The sequence below is a fragment of the Rhopilema esculentum genome, chromosome 12 (assembly GCF_057945365.1).
Source record: "Rhopilema esculentum isolate cy_ngs chromosome 12, ASM5794536v1, whole genome shotgun sequence".
In the NCBI taxonomy this organism is placed as follows: Eukaryota; Metazoa; Cnidaria; class Scyphozoa; order Rhizostomeae; family Rhizostomatidae; genus Rhopilema; species Rhopilema esculentum.
This window is the reverse complement of record NC_142826.1, coordinates 10,387,980-10,409,481: the sequence shown is the minus strand read 5'-3', so window position 1 is coordinate 10,409,481 and position 21,502 is coordinate 10,387,980. Positions and strand designations below refer to the sequence as shown.

Here is a 21,502-nt window from a genome sequence, read left to right as displayed (position 1 = left end):
CTTTTTTGGGGTCAAATGAGATTTTCTTCTGAATACAATCGATAGCAAAATGACAATCATCACCATAAAATAATGCATTGTTGTATTACTAAAATGAGCAGGCTAATTATCATTGTGTACATCAGCCAGGCCTATGTAAATTTTTTCGGATGTTATACTAATTTTCTAGGTTAAAACATTTGTACAATGCAACCTCTTCATTTAAGAGAAACTTTAAGAGAAACTTTAAAAAGCTCTTAACTGAGGTACCAAGCATATTATTCAAATCTGTTTACTATCGTGATCATCACGGTAGCAGACAGGTTTTAATAAAGTGTTTGATTCTTTGACTATTGGACAACTTAGATACGTTTTTCCACTCATCCGGCAGCAATTAAACATATTGGTATGTCAGAAAATTTAAATATTTTCTTTACATGAAAAAGAATCTCTTAAAAAATTAAACCAAAACATAATTTTAAGAAAAATTAAAGCTACAATGTATTTGCTAATGCAATATAAGCAGCAAAATCTAGATTGTAGATTCTTGGTAACAATGGAAATGACAATAAAGCAAAGAATTCTGGGCAGTAAGCTGCAAAGTAGCAAAAAATGTTGGTATAAGAATGGAACTGCTGAAGAGTGGCTAGTCTAGATTCGGCCAGTGACAACAAACAAGAGAAGGGAAGGTCTGTGTCTACTAGCAATGCAAATAGAGACTCACGAACAGGTTTTTATTTTTTCTAGCTTTTCTATTGAAAATAATGCTTAAGTTTCATAAATACAACATGTTTGACTTGTGAGCAGAAAAGCAGAAAATGCATAAGCCTAGTTTCAAAATAACATTAAGTTCTACATTTCTTTGCCTTCTCTACAAAATGAATTCATCGACTTTTTGCTTTGTTATAGTATAATATAATTAATTTATTTACAGTGAGGCCTGGCTCAAACGTCGCGCTTCTCATGTGCCGAACCTAACTCGAGAATTAAGTACATGAGGGGGGCGACGTTTGAATCAATTTGGTACGGCAGATTAAGTTAGGAGCGAGCAGAGCTTGCCGAGCTGCACGGCTCCAGCACGGCACGGTTTCAAGCGTCGAACTTGTCATGTACCGAACTCAATGCATAATTATATTGAATTTATTTTCCTTCCCAGAATTCATTTCTTTCTTGTTATTTTCCTTCCCAGAATTCATTTCTTTCTTGGAGGGCGCATGCGTTTCAAACAAATATTTGAGATTGCGCGCCTTAACCAAGATACTTCATGTAACAATCTTAAAACCCATTTGGCGCGACATAATTAGGGTCGACGTTTGAAACGGGAGTCGCGCTAAACATGCTCAAGTGTTGCTCCAAACAGAGTTAGGTTCGGCATATGAGAAGTGCGACGTTTGAACCAGGCCTAAGCGTTCTTTACAATACTAGCTAAAAGATAAGCTAATTAAAGCCTCCTATTTATAGGAATAAAAATGATAATATGATACAGTGATATAAAAGCCATTTAAAGAAATAAATTAAAAACACTGGGATTTAATTAGAAAAATAGTTGAAAATAATCATGTTAGATAATTCCATGTCAAGAACCCGACCTGTGCTACAATGGTTCTACACAGCCTGCAGTTGCAATTATCCTTTAATTGTTTGATCTCTACTTTAAAGATATTTAGAGTATTTAGGTTTTTCAAGTTTTCTGGTAGATTGTTCCAAAGCTTACATCCTAAATAAGACAAGCTTTCGATTCCATGATTCGAGTTTTTGGAATTTTTGGGATTTTGGAATTGTTATACCTGGTTTATTGAGCCTGGCATGTAGTTATTAATTTAGTGGCTATTTAGGGCAAGATAAACATCTTTTGTGTGAAAACATACAGTCGAATATCGCTATCTCGAGCACGGTTTTCTTGAAAAACTCTGTCTCGAATATATTCGCATTTCCTCTCGTTTTCTTATAGGGCTTGGTACAAAATGTTAATTCATCTTTTTAAAATTGATATAAATTTAGGTTGTCCAAAAATGATTAACTTGCAAGGGACTTGCACTCCTTTGCCATCTCCAAAGATTGCCATTCACCACAGCCACACAGAAACTAAATTCATCTGCCCTGAGAAAGAAGATTCTCTTTGCAAATCTGCCTGTCTTTCCTTTCGGTAGATTTTTTAGAATAGTTTCATTTTTCTGTCACACACTGCATATTTGTCAGCTATGTTTTGTTTGCCTCTCTAATCTTGGGCTGCCAAATACAATGATAAACATGGTGTCCTTGGATAAAAGAATTCACTTCGAATTCAGTTCTGTTTATAATGGGTATTTCTTCTGTTACTGCTACTTTGACACCAGCAAAAGAAACAAAACCATGGTCTTCTGCGATTTTGCCATGAAGAAGCACTCCAAAATATAAAGCAAACTTCATTAAAAGACTATTCTAGTTCAGTTCGATGTTTAACGAAGATTTGGCGATAACTGAGCCCTTTTCCTTGGTTGGTATCCTGCTTTTAAAACAGATGACCCCTTTTTAATTGAGGAAATCCCCAGTCTAGATATCTCGCTATGTCGATAGTCTCGCTATGTCGAACAAATTTTTATTTCCCGTGCGAGTTCGAGATAGCGGGACTCAACTGTAGTTGATTCGGACAAAAAAGCAATATGGCTGTATTTTTCCCAAAAAAGATCTAGCTTCAGCCAATTTTCGGAACAACAGTTTTAACAAAAGCAGGAGATAGAAAAACAACAGATTCATAGATGATTGCTACAGCCAACATACATCATATTTACACGATCTTTATAACTACAATAATTATATTACTTTTTCAAACTAATATGCAGGCATAATTTTATGACATACCTAAATTAAAATCGTAAAGGTTGGGCCCTTTCGTGCAAAATGTACAAACATCAACCGGGTCGGACAGTACAAATGAGAGGAAGACATTACAAATAAGAAAAAAGGAAGTGTTGATATTAATCAAACAGCATGAGAGGAGCATAAACTATATAAATTTATTACCAAAGACATTTTGTGTCAAATAATTTCTCGTGAAACAGTTAATAATGGCGAATTTTCATAATAACTAGGACAGTAAAACAGCTTGAATGAATAAAATTATACTCGATTTCATGAGAACAATTAAACTAAAGTTCAGACTGGCTGTTCTCATTTTTTTAAAAAAATTTGAGGCTCGATTGTTCTCATTTTCTCTTAGATTCTTGGGGTGCAAGAAGCACAAGTTTCATTGTTCTTAATTTGTCCTCATTTTGTGCCAATTTTGAGGCCCGTGTACTAATACAGCTGCTCTGAATAATAAAGAGTGTAGTAATTAAGTTGGGGGAAATTGATAAATGAAAACAAATTGGTAGGTAAAGAGCACATCTAGGCCTAACAATCTCAACCTGAAACTTAGAAAAAAGTTTCACAAGCAATATACTAAGACGTAGTTACCACATTGCTCTAACTTGAATCAATTTGATTAAGGCTATTGTTTATACCTTTTTCATCGGTTCAATAAATAGCACATCCCTAAAGAAACAATAGATAGCTAATTTCGTTGGGATTTATACACATATCAGTCTAAGGCAATATTGACTGGCGGCTACTGTCTCTTCTCTATGTGATAAATTTCAGGATCGTTTCGTGCAGTCCAGAACTTAGATGTACTGCCTTTCTCTTTTTCAGACTGCAGTCCAGTCGAATGCTTTTCGCCATCATTTACAAAACATTCGTGGCGAAGTGTGCTTTCTTCAAGCCTGATATCCTGGTACTGCTTGACTTGCCTCTCTTTCTTTTGCTTTCTCCATCTTGCTCTTCGGTTTTTAAACCAAACCTTGAAAAAAGCACGAAACGTAGATTATAATGGCTGAAGTATTCCATCTTAAAAGAGACTTCTGGTTCAGCAGAACTTGCATAACCCCGTACATATATCAACAGTTAAGAAATTGACGCATTGACAATCAAACGACAAGAACTGATATAAATGCGTTTACCTCTTGCAAAATCACATATAACTAATACATTCTTGACAACACAATCAAAACTGGCCAACCACCAACGAGAATTTGAAAATATCGTACGACAAAATTATTTGTTCAAGCTTGAATCATCAGATGTAATTTCAAATTTTATGTGTAGCTATCACTAAAGGCAAACATTTTTCAAGTGGGAATCTCTCTCAATGCCAATCGTGAGGATGCAATATCACATTTACTGACAAAGAAACATCACGCCTCCAATCCCAAAATAATAGACATCTCAAATCTCAAATCCTTCCTCGCAAAGTAGGCCTACAACTCGCGATTTTAAAGCACCTATAACAGCGGAGCCATTGATACCAGCAGTAGTTTCCCAAAGCCTTGTTTTCCTATAACCCTTTCAACCCTGCTAAGTTTTATCTGTGTAACGTTATCCTAAATTTTCATAAAATGATATGAATTAATTAAAACGAATAAACCACAAAGCTTTCCGTCTCGTGTCAATCCTTTGGTTATTTATTGAATAAAGTTCATCTTCAACCTAAATCCAAAGATCCTCTCCAATTTCAGTGCGATTTGCAGCTATGTCCGACTAGGCATGCGCCGCTTTGAGTCACAGAGGCTGCCGATGCAGCATTTGCTTTGAGGAGACTCCTTCGGTCAGGTTTGGATTAATCGACAAATGTTAAGAGAGTTAGATTGTCTTTAAACCCGTATGCCTCCAAACGACCATGCATACCTTCTGTTTATCAAATTTCTTCACAACATTTACATTTGTTCAACCCTTGAAAATTAAGGACATAAGCACCAAAGAGTTCAATCCCCGTTGCCAGTTTTTTGGAAATGGTTTTGAAAGACATACTCTTTTGGAAATGGTTTTTAAAAAAGCAAACATTTTGAAACATCCTAACGCTTTATTTGCCAGTTGCAACCAACTGTTTGGTGTGAGAGAATACAAACAAGCAACAATTTCTTTTCCTGCGTGATTTTCATGCTAGAATCACGCTAGACCGACAGCTGTCTCCATATTTTTGCATTCAACTTTATAACGCAAGACTTTCTTTTGAAAAAGTGAGTGGCAGAAGGAAAGTGCGCGATTCCTTTCTGCTTGTATCAACGAAACAGAATAAAAAGGAAATCATACGAAAAGCTTGTTCAGGAAGAAAAGATTTCCCCTTTTTCATCTCTCATCCGAAAGAGGTCTTCGTAAACGTTAACAAATTTGTTTGTAAACATGTGCTTATGAAGAAGCATATATTCTAACTTAACCTCGAAAGTGATAAGGTCGAATTTAACTTCTTTGAAGTAAAAACATAATAGCAGAGAAAGACAGAGCGGTTTTTGATTTAAGATAATAATTGTATCTGTTGTCCAAAGAGATAATCTTTGAGATAATCTTGACATGTCAATCGAAAAAGACTTTTGTATTAGTTAAATAGACTTGAATCATTTTAATTGAACCTGAGTTGGGCATCTCAAAACAGGTTTTTGAAGGCAATCATTAGGTCAGCCGTTGAACCTCAAGATAAAAGCATTGTTATCTAATAGAATCAAGAGGGTAGAATTTAAAATGATTGCTGTTTTTCATTAAGCTCTGAAATTAGAAGAATCAGATGAGAGTTTGTAGGCGGAAATGTTTGTCCTTGGCAAACTTTTTTGGAGTTTATGCTCACAGGTCAAGCTTAAGAAGCACAGAAAATACTGCTTCTTGTTTATAGGTTTACTTGCAGCTTAAAATTGTTTGTAGAAATTATACCTTTATGAAAGCATTCAAGGAAAAGAAGTGCAAGAAGAATAGGATTATTTTACTTAAAGATGATATTATTTTTGACGACAGGTCAAATGACAATTTTCTGGGTCATGTCTTCACCCAAAAAGAAAGTCTCGAGAATATCGCTGCAAATTTTCCTGCAGCGGAGCATTTGTGCAGTTAGGCGAGCAATTATATCTTTCAGACAGTTTCTTCTTTTTAGACTTGCAGTCATTGCATGATTAAAATTCCAATGAATGCTATATGGATAATTTTTGCATCTGAAACAGTGGAATGATCTTCTCTACTGTTTGCGTTACGATTAAAAATTTGGCATATTTTCATGCTTTTATGCTAAATTTGCTACGAAAATTTGCTAAATTTTCTTATAAAATCTGGATGCTAATCAGAATTTTTATGATTTTAACTTCTTACTCCTTTGATATCAAACTTTTTTGACAAAATAATTCTTGTTTTTTTTAATAGTTTTTTGTTAACTTGATTTCCTGATCGAATAATTTCCTGAGAAAATATATTGATAAATGCCATGCATTCAATAAAAGGTTTAAATGTTTCAATTTTGCTTTGGTCTTCTAGTTCAGAGTCTTTAAAGAAAAGTTCATTTGCCATACTATTCACAGCTACTTGGGTCCCATCAGTTTATCGAAAACAACTTGAGAATTGTTAAAATTTCAAAAACATCCAGTCTTCAATTAAAACTCGGAAGCTCTTACAGGACAATAAACCATAGAATTTCTATGCAATAGATCAAAGGAACATCAGTGAATAATTATGTCTTTTATTTCTGATAACTTTCCCCCTTACACAAGATATCAATTCAATGTTGGTTGAGGAAAAAATAGCCGAATTGCGAAGAACTCCTTCACAGTAGTTCACAAGGAGCGCCTTTCAAAAGGGGTGACCTCACCAGGTGATAGCGTTTCTTTTTTTGCGGCATGTGAAGCCCTAGTCATTCAAGGTGAAAATCAAATTGCTAATGTAAGCCAATTTATCGATTCTTTTCACTTTATTGAGGAGCTCGGAAAAACAACGCGGCTCAAAGCAATCGGCAGAAGAAAGTTGAATTGCACGCAGGCCACTCCCGCTCGAGATTATCAAGCAGGCAGGCCGACCGAAATAGTCATTTTTCAATGATCTTTACAGTAAGTGACAATAGCTGAAAAGCATTAAGCACTACTCAAAAGACATTATCAATTTTAAAAGGAAGCCTTCTAATAAATTCGGATGATCTCTGCAGCAAACTGCGTGCGTATATCCGCTTAATAGATTTCCACGAGAAGCAGAAGTTTCCTTCATAAATTCAAGAGCGCAATCGTCTCAACAAGGATTTCATGATCTGGACCCTTGCGCTTTGGATAGTCGCTAACTAATTCAGTTATTTTTTTGTTTGTTACTGGTCCGCGTACTGTAAAAGGCGAACAGCCATAATTCCTTTCCACGGTTTTTAGCTTATTCAAATTTTTGATGGTCTCCGCAAAGTTGAGAATTCAGTCAATGAACAATGTTCACCAATCAAGCTGCCTTCCATCAGAAAATTTAACGGCGATTTCGAGGAATCATAACTTCTACTTTTCATAACTTCTTTTTGCTAAGTCTACAATGTTACGATATGTCCATAGGTGTTTTTTCTCGTGTTCTATTACAACTTAAGTGGAGACTTCCATCAATACGAAAAATATCACAGGTAATTTCAGATCATGAATGATACTCCGCTTGTCACTGTCATATAAAAAAATAGATCGATTTGTTTTGCATATGGTAAATTCAATGTTTCCAATGTTAATAGATATGCTTGTTGAGAGACATCTGATAAATTGACTGCTGTACCAGACTTTGACAGGAACATACAGCCATACGTGCTTCTTGCTATAGCCAAATCTCTTAACGATATAAATCATTTTGCCAACTCACAATCCACAAATTTAGCAACAGATTACAGGACAGTAGCCTGTTCTCATTCCAAACATTATCTCTTGCTTCTTTGCACCTGATAAACTGTTACAAATCTCAGAAAGGTTTGCTTCACGATTCATATTACGTTTTCAAAGCAACACAACTGTTTTTATTGGGCTGTTTTGATATAAACTTGATATTCCTATTTACAAACGCTTTATGCAGACTTCACTAACTAGGAAAACATACGGATTGCATACGGAGACCAACAAGGAAACGAGTAGTGCTTCTTAAAAGGATTGCAGGACCCAAAAAAAGAAATGTGAAAAAGTAATAAGGCAAAATGCACCAACTCCTCTTTATTACAACCCCCTTCTAATAAGACACTTTCTACAGTTGCCGGATGGTTGCATTAAGCTTGAAACTAGAAGTTGCAACTTAGAACCGTCTTGTGAAATACACCAAATTGATTATGGCCTTTCTTATACGGTGTCGAGTACGGCGTCACGAAAAGACCGGAAAAACAATAATTTTATTAAGTAAGCATTTGGAAGAAAATTGCAACACTGCTTTGGAACACAATCTTGCATTAATGATAAAAGTTCACTGACAGCATTTAAGCTTTATTTCTTTATTTATTGTGTCAAGGTACCAGTGTTATCTTAACTTTAATAATGATATTCATCAATGTTAGCTCACCTCAACTTTCTCTTCTGTTAGTTGTATCATGTTTGCAATTTGTTCTCTGACAAGCACATCAGGGTAATGAGTCCTTTCGAACATTCTTTCAAGAATCTCAAGCTGTTCATCTGTGAAAATCGTTCGATGTCGTCGTTTTATTCCGCTAGTTGGCACATCCAAGGAGCCAACTGATGTTTTTATTGAAGATAAAGGAATGCAGGGTAAGGAAGGGTGGTAGGCAGCGCTTTGTATTGGTTGAGAAGCTGAAAAGGACATAACAACACTAATTAATGACCAGTTTGTTATTTATACTATAACGGTAAACTCTTGCTTGGAGATAAGAAGATAAAGTACCTCAAGATATGGGGAAGACAGATCAAAGCCACTTCGTAATTCTGCCTTTTTGATTCAATCAAACCAGTGCCAATTTTTATGAGTTAAATGCTAAAATTCTACTTTTATGAGCTATAGAGACAATTTTCTTTATCAGTTACGAAAAACAAGCCCACATGAGGTGAACAGATAAATAGCATTAACATGAATCAATTATCACGACTTATGGAGCGGACATGGGAATCATTTAATGTAACAAGAAAATCTCGTAACTGGTTCAGAAAATCTGAAGCGAAAAAGAACATCAAACTTTCAAGACGTACGCCTATATCTCAAAAAAATTCATTTGGTCTTGTTGAAGAAACAAGAGGCTTTCGACCGAAATTGCTTTCAATTTAATGAAGCATTGTAGATGTTTGGTTTAGTCGAGCCCTAACTTTGGTTGAAAAGTACAGCACTGAAAATCAATAAAGTCGTAATTAATCTTCCTAATTAGTCTTTATCAACCCTATTTATTCTATCTTTTGTTTATCATCTCTATCCTAAAGCTTTAGAAGGTTTCATTTAAGATATCTTTCTTGAAAGCAGCACATGCTATGTGGCTCTCTGGCAGGTGTAACGCGACAAAGCTCCACCGAAATGGTTCGAAAATGCTTTGAAATGGCTTGCGTAGACGATGAATTTTAACTGAATTCAGACTTCAACTTTGCAGACTTCACAAACTTGTACAAGCAAAAACTATACAAGAAATTAATATACTTGCAAAGTAAAACAGTATAGTTTCGTCTTTGAACATACTCTAACTTCCAAATGTTTACAATGAACGCAATCACCCCAAATATTTTGGTTAATTTTTTGTATTACTCAAGGCACAGAAGAGAACGAAAACTATATCTTAAACAGGATTATGTATCAATTTTGATTAATATAGTATAATGTTTGTTGACTTGGTTTGCAGCAGATTCACTCATCTGTTTAAGGTAATAGATTGTACAAAAATATGATATCTGAATTCCGAAGCGAAAAGATGTCGCAAGGAAATTCTTCGTTAAGTGCATGTCTTTGCCATTTCGAACAAAGGACTAGTTGATAACCAGGAAACACGCACATCTCTTGCATATTACAGAATTGAAAAGGGCCTAAGACATGAGCGGTACTTTTCGGCCAAGGGATAATCCATTATAGCGGGTTAACCATACATAAAGAGAATGAGGGCAAAGACGTGCTTGTCCTACTTTGAAATCATGGCATATTCTTAATACGGCATAGGGCATTCAAGATGCATACAGGCATAATCCAGACGGGTATTAAAACAATTATGCCTAGAAACTGATCCAATAAAAGAAAATACCTTCTATCTAAATCGCAAACGGTTTTCTCATCAAAATAGAACTCTGGACAGTTCTAAAATTGGTCTTTGATCCAAAAGCATTTTAATTGGGGTTTTTATGCTCCTTTCAAAAACAAAATCCAGGCGGGATTTGCATCATTGGCCCAAACAGGGACACTAAACTCGTTATCAAAATCAAAACAAATTTTAAAACAAGGTACCAGACGAATTTAAACCTTAAAATTTATCGTGATGTCTAATGCCCATAAGCTTGTTAACTTGGCTTTTAAACTTCTTGGAACATAAAGAGTACCCAAAACATTCATTCAGATGGTGAACATTTAACTCTCGTAAAAAGTAAAAGAGAATTTACTCTGTTCATTTTTATCTCAAGTTAACACTGAAACTATTTGTTACAAAGACAAGCACCGTTCGTTTATCATACTGAAATATAAAGTAGTTTTGCGGTTGAAAAGAGATTTTAATATTCACTACAACAAGCTGTGATATTGTACACAGCGAGAGGGCCTAAACCGAATATTGAAATGGAGGACCAAAATAAGACTTCAAAAAGATTTGGTACTTGATAGCGAATATTGACTAGAATCCCCATGATTCAAGCAGGAAAGGCGTAATGCTCGATGCATGATTTCTTTAATCAAATTGCCGCTTTTTTTCTTCACAATAATGGCGGCCTTTACTGACGAGATGATCAACCGATTTAAATCTTCGCTCAAAAGATCTCTCAAGGTATACCTGACGAAAAATGGCCGCGCATTGAAGTGACATGTGTATCCGAAATCTAATGCACAGTTGCAATAACTAGAAAAACATTTCAAGCCACGCAGTTCTTTTATTGATGTGGCCGAATCTTTTGCATACTAAATGCCGAATTAAGACGATTTTTGGAATAAATCGTTTGTTCCTTGTCCTGTTTCTTGCATTAGATGTTGTCGCATTTTGTCTAAACTACAGATCATCCATTCATGCCGCTTCCTTCCACAATGTCACAGCCAAAGGACTGCATTTGAGACACGCATAAAAAACTACATTTTAGATGTAAGAAACAATCGCATGAAAAAATTATGAAGTTTAAAGTGTTCTATCTTACTATGAATCCAAGAGAGAATAAAAAAATCGAAAAGTTAAGAATTTCGCATTGTTAGATTCATATTTTAATTTCATGTAGAACTACTTGGAATGTAGTTGCATATTGATATAAATCGATCTCCGAGTTTCAAAATTCATTGGTAAAAATTGAAAAAAATTGTTCTAAATGTAGTCAATTAGTACATGTAGAATGGCGTGTACTGTGGAGATGGAAAGGTAGACTCGAGCATCTTGAAGGCGCAGAATGTCCTTAGAGAGGCGGAATGTAGAAATTCTGCGCTGATAACATTCGGTTGTGAATACAGGTTTTCGATCACAGCTACAGAGCCAATTTTTAGGTTCTATGGCAATGTGCAAATACATGCAATAGCTCTCATATCTCTGCAAATGGCAATTTTACAACAGACAGGATGGTGAATTTACCTTTTTGCACTGCCTTACATCCGTCCCAGCAATTTGCATAGTTAAAACGCGATGAAAGCACACAGCAACTGAACGTCATGTAAAATCTTTCAGCAAGAACGTTTCTTAAAATAAAACAGTTTATAATTTCTGCCATTTTGTCCAGCTTTTACGCCTAAAACGTTTATGCGTAACGTTTATTCAACATTCTTTAGCAATGTGAATTGTGGCACTGCATAGGATGAATACATAAACCAATCCACTTGTTGCCTCGTGCATTTAGCAAATAAATACAAAAGGGAAAAAGAGTCGCAAAAAAAAAGAAGCAAATTATTCATTCAAAATCACTTTCTTAAGATGATTGTATAGAACAATTTATTTCTACAAGGTTGTCTATAGCCAGCCTATGTAGGTTTTGCTGTATACCTGCTGACCTGTCTCTTAATCTCAAATAATTAATGTGACTGAATTGTAGTTACTATATCATTGAAGTCTAAGATCATTTTCTCCATACGCATGGTGCCGAACGTCCTATGAAATTAAATAAATTCCAAACATTTATGAGGAAGAAAAATATTGTTTTAGTTTGCATGGTTGAAGAGATTTAGGATTTTTTTTCTCAGAACTGCAACGATTTTTTGCAAGATGAAAGCATGAAAGAAAGGCAACAAATAACTTTATATAATCCACTAGAAGGTGTTCCACTATCACTGATTACACTGTCTATATTCTTATTTTGCATAATTGCACTGGAAACACCTAACATTAGGTAAGTCAGCCCTTCTTTGTTGAGAGTTAATAAGCATTTTAAAGCAGTTCAAGTTTCATAAGCTCATTGACTTAAATTTCTTACACCAATTTAGATTTATACAGTAGCTATCAGGAAAGCTGCCAAAGTCAAGCATGAAAATGCGAGACAAGACGAGCCCGAAGTATCTGTTTTTAGTTGATTCAGTACTTTTAGTTTCAGTAATCGATTCTCGCGACTTATGACAAACACCTCGCTTTTCACAAATTTACATATTCAAATTTTAATCTGGCTCATTCAAAATCCACTCCAGAATGGCAAATAGATCCATGATTTCTATTAACTTCGAATTGTCTTTGCACCGGAAACTTACCTTGCAGCGAGGCGTATTTCGCCGTCAAAAGTAAAACATTTCCTCTTTTACCATATTTAGTTTTAGCAACTAAGTATGTTGTTTTCATGTACAAGACTGCAAGCTATTTTGTAGTCTTGAGAAGGAAATCTAAAATCTGTTAAAGTTGGACCTGTCGCTTTTTCAACCTCGTGCTGGTCTACCAGCTCAACAATAGAAATGAAACACCAAAACACCACGTGACTTGAGCATATTTAGCTGCTAATGGAACCCTTGTCGTAGGCATCCTTGCAGCAAAGATGCGAAAGCAAGCCTTGCAAAACTGGCCAATACCGATGATCTTAAGACCAACAATTGCAATAACATGTGCAAATAATGATGAAACCAATTTCATGCATCATCCACAGTATGCAAAGATGATGCCCGCAACAAACTGCTAATTCGTTGTGTTAATATTTGATGCCGCAATTCACGGTTTAATTATCTTGCTCCTGAGATATGCCAAAACTGCTAATAATATAATTGAAAACATTCTGTCAGACCTTGGTCATTTTTATGTGTTTAATTCAAGTATTCTTTATATCGGTAGTTCTCTTGCTGTTTGAATTCAGACAATAAACTAACAAACAGATCATCAAATTTGTGACACGGCCCGACATTTTACAATGCCTTCCTGGTACTTTTGACTTTCCCCAAACGTACAGACAAACTTCATTCGCGTCAACCAGCTATTGTGCTTTGTTTTGCTTTCTGTTTGGCATGAAACAAGCTCAGTCTGTCGTCTAGAGACTCGCAGTGCCTACCCAACTTAAAAAAGGCAAATGCAATTCATCTTAACATGTCGTACCTCTGTTTATAATTAGTTTCAAAGTTGAAAAAGAGCTACAGTTGGGAATTTTCCCAGAAAGTCTGGCGTCTTGTCTTTATTGGAATCAACGGACCCTTCTATAGGATTCTGCGACTTGTCCCAAGAGCTATTATAAGTGCCGTCTTTCGCTTTGTTGCATCTAACGAGGGGGCAATATCTAAATCCTATTACTTAGCTAGGACTTTCTGTAAGACAAATATTGTCATCGACCAATGTAAGAGCAAGATTTGACTTCGATGAGGCGAAATCTCTACCCACGCATTCATAGAAGGAAGTTTCGCGTTACATTATGACCCAGAAAGATACATTGCTATCAATAAGGTAGTCCAAAGGTTGATATTTTAAGGTCCCTTTTCGCTTTCGATACTGGAATGATTGTTGGCTACGTATATAGAACAACAGACGTCAATAAGTTTTCTTACAAAATGAAAGAAAATTCCACTTCTATGGACTTATTATCGTTGGTACTTCACGATGTCCTCGCCAGTTTATATCATTGATCATCATTTCTAGATGTGCAACGAAAATACTACCAATTCAATGTCCCATTTTGTTATCTCTCAGGTGCTAGAAAAACGGTAAATTGTGACGTTGAGTTTGAAATCTATTATGCAAAACCAGTCGGCACGCCTAACCACGTCAAGCGCGCAGTGCATCCTGGAAGCGTTCATTAAAATGTTTCAGACATCAAGCAAAAGCACAACATGGAACTAAGTCTTCTTCACTTAACAATGTGATTTAGAAAAGTTTTACTCTGTGTTGAACAAACTTGAACATATAGCTTCACTGACGAAGCTCGGTTGACGCATTTTGATATTGTGCAAGTCATTGAAAACAGAACATGTCTTGCAAGAAGTTTCCAGCTACCTTTACTGTTAACGTTATTTTATCAAAGCAGTTCACATTTGAAAGTCACAATATTTACATATGTAAAGTCTTAATATTCTTTATCATTTTTTCATATTATTGAACTTGGTCAGTCGAACAGAAAAAAAATAAATTTTGAAGAAGCGAAGATAGATTCTCCCGGTAGAAAATATAACATACTGTATTTTTCATGCTACATGTAATGTGGCAATCTACATGTAACCACAGCATTGGATAACGAGGAAGGAGCTGCAGATCTAGGCAAGCACCTTTCAAATAGATGAATTAACCCAACATTTTGATGTCGTTACTTGTGGCTTCACACAATGTTGACATCTTGTTCCTTTTTTCATTAGCAATATAATGTAGGTTGAAACAAAAAATCTGCTGCAAATTCTAAAGATCTATACAGCGCTGATTACAAACAAATATGTTGGATTCGTGCAATGCAAAGAAAAAGCTCAGCATTAGCTTAAATTGATTTTGATACTTTTTGGCATTCAGACAGTTGACATACAAGTTCAGGGACGAATTTAGCGGGTGGTGTAGTGGGTGTGACACCCCACAACAGCTTCGGTAAATTTTGTTTCTTTCGGTGAAAATCATTTGTTGGTAGTCAGCAGTAGCAAAGTAACGCCAAGATTTTACTTTATTTATTTTTTATCAGTATTTATCTTTTTATCAGTAGCGTAGCAGGCGGGGGGGGGGGGGGGGGGGATATTCTCAAATGTATTTTTAGCTAATCTCAAGGGCATCGTCGCAAAAATTTTCCTCAATGTTCAGTAATTTCCCCTCGTTTTCGGGTTCGTTTAAAAAAGTCTTGAGACATTCCTGATAAAATAGAAACTAAAATGCTAAAGCAATCCAATCCTTAAAAAACTGGATTCTGAAATGCTTGTCGTGGACTTTGCCTTATTTCAGGCAAGTACAGAATAATTATCATAAATTACATATAAAGAGGCTATTAATCATGAACGATGCCGTGGATTCTAAATGTTAACTTTTGCTGAAACAGTTTTTGGTATCATATTAGCCATTGAACGCTCTGCCAGATCACAGTATCTTGAAACATTTTCAGCAAAGTAAACAGCAAATGTAAATAATTTTTTTCAATTTTGAAATGTTTGAAAAAGGAAAACAAATCATAAAAATTAATGGCATTGAATCATTTAATGGTGATATTTCCCGTTGAAGTAACGGAATACTTTAAAGCTTCATTCAATTATGAGATGCTGGTGAAGACATCTATGTGCCAAAAAGTTTTTGTGCGTAATTTTTGGCTATCATTACTGCTTAAATGAATTTGAAAGCCCCAAAGCCTATGCAACGGGTTCAAGTATATTTATGACATTTTCAGAAAATTTTCAATACTGCTGTCATCGATAGGAAGGTGATTATTTTCTAATCAACAAAGAAGCAAAGAAACTTGGTGATTTCCTCTAGCATCTGCTCTAGGAATTATTTTGTACATACGATTGTCAGATCTGATTTGATAAACGCATGCGATAGCAAATTGTTGCAAGGCGGAATTCTATCACCATTACAAAAACCAACCATCAACAACAATTGTTTTATAAGTTATGCAAAAAAATTAGCCATATACAAAATACATTGATTTTCCATTGATTATAAATAAAATTTTTGCTTAACTTTCGTTTCTTCATCAATATATATTTTCCAAAACATTGAGTATGGCGTTTTCTTAGGCCGTAATTTTGCCTTCACGTGCCTCAAAGTGTACCTAACGCTAAAGTTTTCCTAACACTTGAAAATAGGGCAAACGCAGCTCGTATGGCCTAATATCAACACAGACTATTTTTACAATTCTGAAATCTGCGATTAATCCATTAGAAAACGTTGGTGTGTTTAAGATCGAGTATAATTTTCTTAAGTCTACCATCTTCATGTATTTGCTGAAATCTGCAAACAAAAAAATACGCTGGAATACTGCCTTTAAACGTAATGTTTTTCTTGTTACATGAGATGCGAATATGGAAATCTCGTTGTTTAAAAATGGACAACATTTAGTAATGCTAACTTGATTCTTAATGGCTTTCATATGTACTGTCTTTGTTGTTTCTGCAGGAGTATGCATGAATCGCTTAATCTCCTTAAATCCACACCGATCACCTTAAACTCCTTATAGATATTATTCTTTGGTTTTCAATCCTTTAAGTAAGACGCACTGCAAAAAGGGCATTATAATCGTGTGTGGAGTCATGCTTCCTTTGTATTTATAAAAAGAAGGAAATTCGGGCAGAACACACAAAATTTCAAAGATTTTTCGAAATTCATCCAATTTTCATGAATCTGAGAAAAAATTCTCCGCTACACAGTTTTTTAGCAAAGATATAACTCTGTAAACAAGCTCATGGTATCGGGTTAAGACATGGCTTTCTTCTCTTCCCAAACACACCTAATGCCTTCCTAAGTTTAATCGTAATCTCTTCTTTATTGTTACTTTATATCGATAGTTTACATATAAAAACTGCTAAACTTTAAAGTGGTCTTAGCAGACTTAGTCTACCTTAGCTTTCTTGATAGCCATAACTTTCATCGCAGAGAAAGCAAACTGGTGGCTTGTCCAATTGGAAGAGGTGGGAAATGAAACTTAGCCTAAAAGCTTTGCCGCGTTGTATTGAATTGCACCTTAAAGGGCTAAGCAAAATCACTGCCATACTTTATGCAGAAATCTCATCTCTTCAAAACAGATGGCATAAAAAGAATCTTTAAAATTAGCTTTGTTTGACTTTGAAATATTTCAACCAGGGCACAAATTCAGGATTTTCACTGGTTTACAATGGAACCTCTCATGATATACTTGCAAAATTAACAAGACTACAAAGAAACACCTTAATCATATATAAAGGCATATCCAGAAGACTGCCGCCACGGGAAGCGACCGACTTCATCGTCATCGCATATTGATATGGCAGAAGATATTGATTAGGAATTTCTGGATGTAGCCGAGGCAAGATCACGAAAATAGCCCATAGATAATGATGTGCGATAGGCTGAAGAGAGGCTATTCAAGTAGCTAGTATTACCTATTAAGATGTTCAAGGATCCTTTTTTATTGCTGCACAGATAATTCGACAAAATAAACTTCTTCCTACATAGAAAAGGATCTTCTTTATATGAAAATCTACATAGGGCAACAACAGAGTAATATGTCCTTTTATTTTTGAGAGTCATATAGAATAACCATACGAAAAATATAAATGCATTGAACTACAGAAATGGAAATAACTTATAAGGAACGATCAACATCCCTTTCTTGAGACATCATGTTTTCTCATGAAGAGATATCGTATTTTCTCACTTGTTTAAAGAAGACATACTCGTATTCTACATTCAAGCAGTTGTTCCTCAAGAGATCTTTATGTTTTTATCTCGAGATCACAGAGAATCAAGGCATCGGAAATCTAAAAAGCGTTAGTACCTAGTTAATTTTCTAAGTATAGAAAAAAGATGACTTTTTAGTTGGATGCAAAAAACTCAAAAACATACTCACTAGAAAACTAAAAGCAATCTCAAGCGCTTGCAAAAATTTACATCGCATTAAAAGATAGATTTATCGCATTTATTGTCATAATTGGTCGAGCATAAAATATCTGAGCCTTGCCAAAGAAACCCTATAGAGATTCCTTATCAATTATCTCTGATCTTGTTGCAATGCTTAGAAGGTAAGATTGACAAAGTATTCTAATGATGATGAGCTCAATGAAATTGGTTTCAAGCTTTCATTCGGTTGTTATTAATGGATATAATTTAAATTATAACGATAATCCGAGACAAGCGGATACAAAAGATCCCAAAAAGCATTGCAGAGACTGGTGACTCTCCATTTAAAACTGCCTTATGCTGCAAATTAATACAGAAAGTATTTCCCCTTAAGCTGACCATCATCTTAATTCATAGCTGCTCTACATCAAGGGTTTCCGTTTAAGCTTTCATTATCCCAAAATCCGGTATCACTAGCGTAGGTTTTCTGTTGAAAATCCAGCGAACGTTACATTAACCAACCACGATGTCATTTTTAATGTAGCCTACAATCACTCAAAGAGGGATATTGATAATCCTTCATGGAATAATTCAATTTAAGCGTGTTTGCCTAATATTAATAGAGGTAATTTTTTTCTAGCAACTGCGTTGTTAAGAAAGCGGATTACTTCGAAAAATTTCTGAAAGATAATCACTATGGCTGACCTGAGTTGCAACGGTCATACCAGAGAGATCTAAGCTTTCTATTAAAAGGTCAGTTACTCTAACAGTCATCACACGCCGCTGATAAAGTTTTTGAAACTTGCATGGCAAAATTTACTCCAATATTCCCCTACATGTTTAGTTTAGCTGACTTCTTATGGTTTTTCTGTTCTAACTTTTTTCTGTTATTCTCAACTGCAAAACGAATGGCAATAGGCAAGCCGAAGAAGATAATGCATAGAGTTAATGACTTTTTCTCCAGGATTGCCAATTTCCTTGGATGAGAGCTTAACTAAGGGCTGCTTGAAATTGTATGACAGATGCCCACAATCTACCAGATACTTAGGATTGAGAATTTTCACATTTTCTATTAGAAATTTTTGTTTAAGACCAGCTATTCTATTCAGCTATCAATAAGCTTGAAAGAACATGGTTAATTCAAGGACATGTTCCACTTTTTGAAGGTCTTGCTCAACATATCTTTAGGAAAATAATCAGGTATTACTGTAAAGTTGTTAAGCATATTCAAAGATGTTAATCATCTGTTACTCGCTGTTATTTACTCCAAAAGTTTCGAGTGATTTGTTTATTTGATTTTTGACTGACTTGCAACTTGGCTTATGCAGAATGCCTTTACAAAAAGCAACTTTGATGCAAGATAAATTTTTTGGTTTATAGTTATCGTTTTGGTAGAGAGTTGAGTTGAAAAATTCCCTGTTTTTAGTGTTGACACTTCAAAGAGGGATCTGTCAAAGAACATTGCTTTCTTATCCCCTGGTTCATGGAAAGTCGTCCTTTTTTTCTACTTTTAATACACCCGAGTAGAAGCACCCGTTCAAAAATAAAAGCTATGTAAAGCAGTCTACTGCCTTAACGTGTCAAAGAAAAGTAAAACATTAATTTCTACAAAGTTATTTCATAGCCGCGTATCAGATAAACCAACGCTAAAGGAACCACGTCAAAAGTCTTTAGACGCTAATAAGTTAACGAATAATCGAAAAAGACGAAGAAGATAAGACAAGGTAAATTTTTGATAAAGCCGTCCCAGCTGAAGAGATTGAAGCAGAGATTGAAGGAAGACAATTTTGTTAAAAAGGATGGCTGTACGTTTGTGGGCTATCTAAAACATACATCTGAATTCGTACAGAAAAAGTGACCTAATTCTTATAGAAATCAAATTAGCAATTGATAATTTAATTTGGTTTCCTACAGTGTTATAATGAAATTGTTTTATTCACCCAACTATTGTGATTTTATACTATTTCTTTATCTTACACGGTTCCAAAATTTTTCGTCTCAAAATTTAATAATGTCTAGAAACTTTTAACTTTAAGTTTACACTAGACTTTTTGTTTCAATGGATATAAAAATTTGTCTCAGATTTTGTGAGCAATGTGTCAAATAACAGAGGATAGAACACTTAATCAACAGGTTCATATGAAAATTCATTGAATGGAAAAGCGAATCAGCATGAACCAACAACAAAAATTTGAAACTGAACTTACGATAATGGTGACTATGAGGTAGAGTGACGGGACGGTACGGAGGACGCTCACAGCAAGGGCAGGAGTAGCAGGCAGCAGGACAAGGTATCAGCGCTCTTGGTTCCTCTACAGGTGACCTGGACACGGGCGATTTCCAGCAACATGGTAGTACAGACTCGCCCCCTCTGTGCTCGACCCTTTCGGGGGATGACGATCGCTCCAGCTGAAGGATGTGTTTAATGGAAAAGGAAGCCATGACTGTTCACTGCAGATGCAGCTCGATCTGAGATATGCGTTGTCCGTGATGAAAGTATTGTAACCTTGCCTTCAGCTGTCTGGGCTTGAACACAATGCTAGCAAGCAGTAAGGGCTAATCTTGTCTTAGGCGATTATGCTGGTGACACATTCCGTCAATAGCTCTTTGTTCCAAATCCGAATTAGAATTTGTACATGGGCGCAATCCGACAAATGCGCACACATAAACAAATTGATTGCCTAAGCAAATATTAGCTATTTTCTTCAGGATCGGTGCTTTGTTTTTAATTATAACTGCAAGAACACATTAACAACACCAGAGCACTGGAATCTTATAACTGTCACTTGCTACTTATCACACTCGAGTCGGCCACGGGTTAATTTAAGGCAGTGTTGATAGTAAATAACACCCGCTCGTATCCATAACGCGGAAACAGTCATGAAGACTTCTTATTAAATAATGAATTTTTTCGGATTAACTGCTTTCTGATTGCAAAAGAACATTTCCCCGCCGTGCCGCAACTCTTTTACAGCTCTCCTTGCCCTTTGACGGGATATTTCCAGATCAGCATTATGTACTATTATCCATATGCGCGTATGATTACAAATCGACTGTGAGGGTTTTAAGAATTCAAAAATGCTTCGCAAGGATCGATAATCAAGTGATGTGGAGCAGTTGTCTCTAAGATATGATGGAAACTACTATGAATAAAATCCACATACATTAATATCGACAATGATCGTCTAGATTTGACTGCTTACAACCAATCCCGCTCTTCTTACTTTACAAAATGACTTGATCCTGTATGGGAACGACAGCGCTACATATCATTTCTGAGCAACTTCCCGAGCTTTGCAAATCAAAAGCGGGCAAAGATTAAAACGGTTTGCCGACGTTTATCGTCAGCAGGATGCTGCCTTTCAAATAACACTTCGGTGGTCGAGTTGGCAAAGAGTAGTCCTTACATAACCACAGCTCAGTTTTTACCGGGGGTTTCTCAGTCACTTCGGGCAATTTACGTGCAAAAGAACATTCAAAATTGACTTTCATTATATCAGAGTTATAAGAAATAAGAAAGTCTAATGGGGTCAGTATCAATCATGGGCTGGATATTTGTACGTCGTTCAAATTTCAGAACGAGGCTGGAGACAACATAGGCCTAAGTCTTCGCAGGACGAGAAGGACAGAAGAGTGACCTGGAATATAGTCCATATCCTGCTCCCTATTATTGAAAAGAATTAATTGATTTACTGTTTCTAA

The 21,502-nt window shown here is 35.6% G+C and overlaps 1 protein-coding gene across 1 annotated transcript; it reads right to left on the bottom strand.

Moving 5' to 3' along the window:
• Window positions 1-2,695: 2,695 nt before the first annotated feature.
• LOC135681430 (uncharacterized) lies at window positions 2,696-21,072 on the bottom strand. Its single transcript, XM_065195909.2, has 3 exons — window positions 20,008-21,072; window positions 8,305-8,549; window positions 2,696-3,796 (listed from the first exon to the last, which is right to left on the bottom strand). The coding sequence occupies exons 1-3, from the start codon at window positions 20,240-20,242 to the stop codon at window positions 3,566-3,568; spliced, it is 711 nt and encodes a 236-aa protein (XP_065051981.1). The 5' UTR covers window positions 20,243-21,072; the 3' UTR covers window positions 2,696-3,565.
• Window positions 21,073-21,502: the final 430 nt, after the last annotated feature.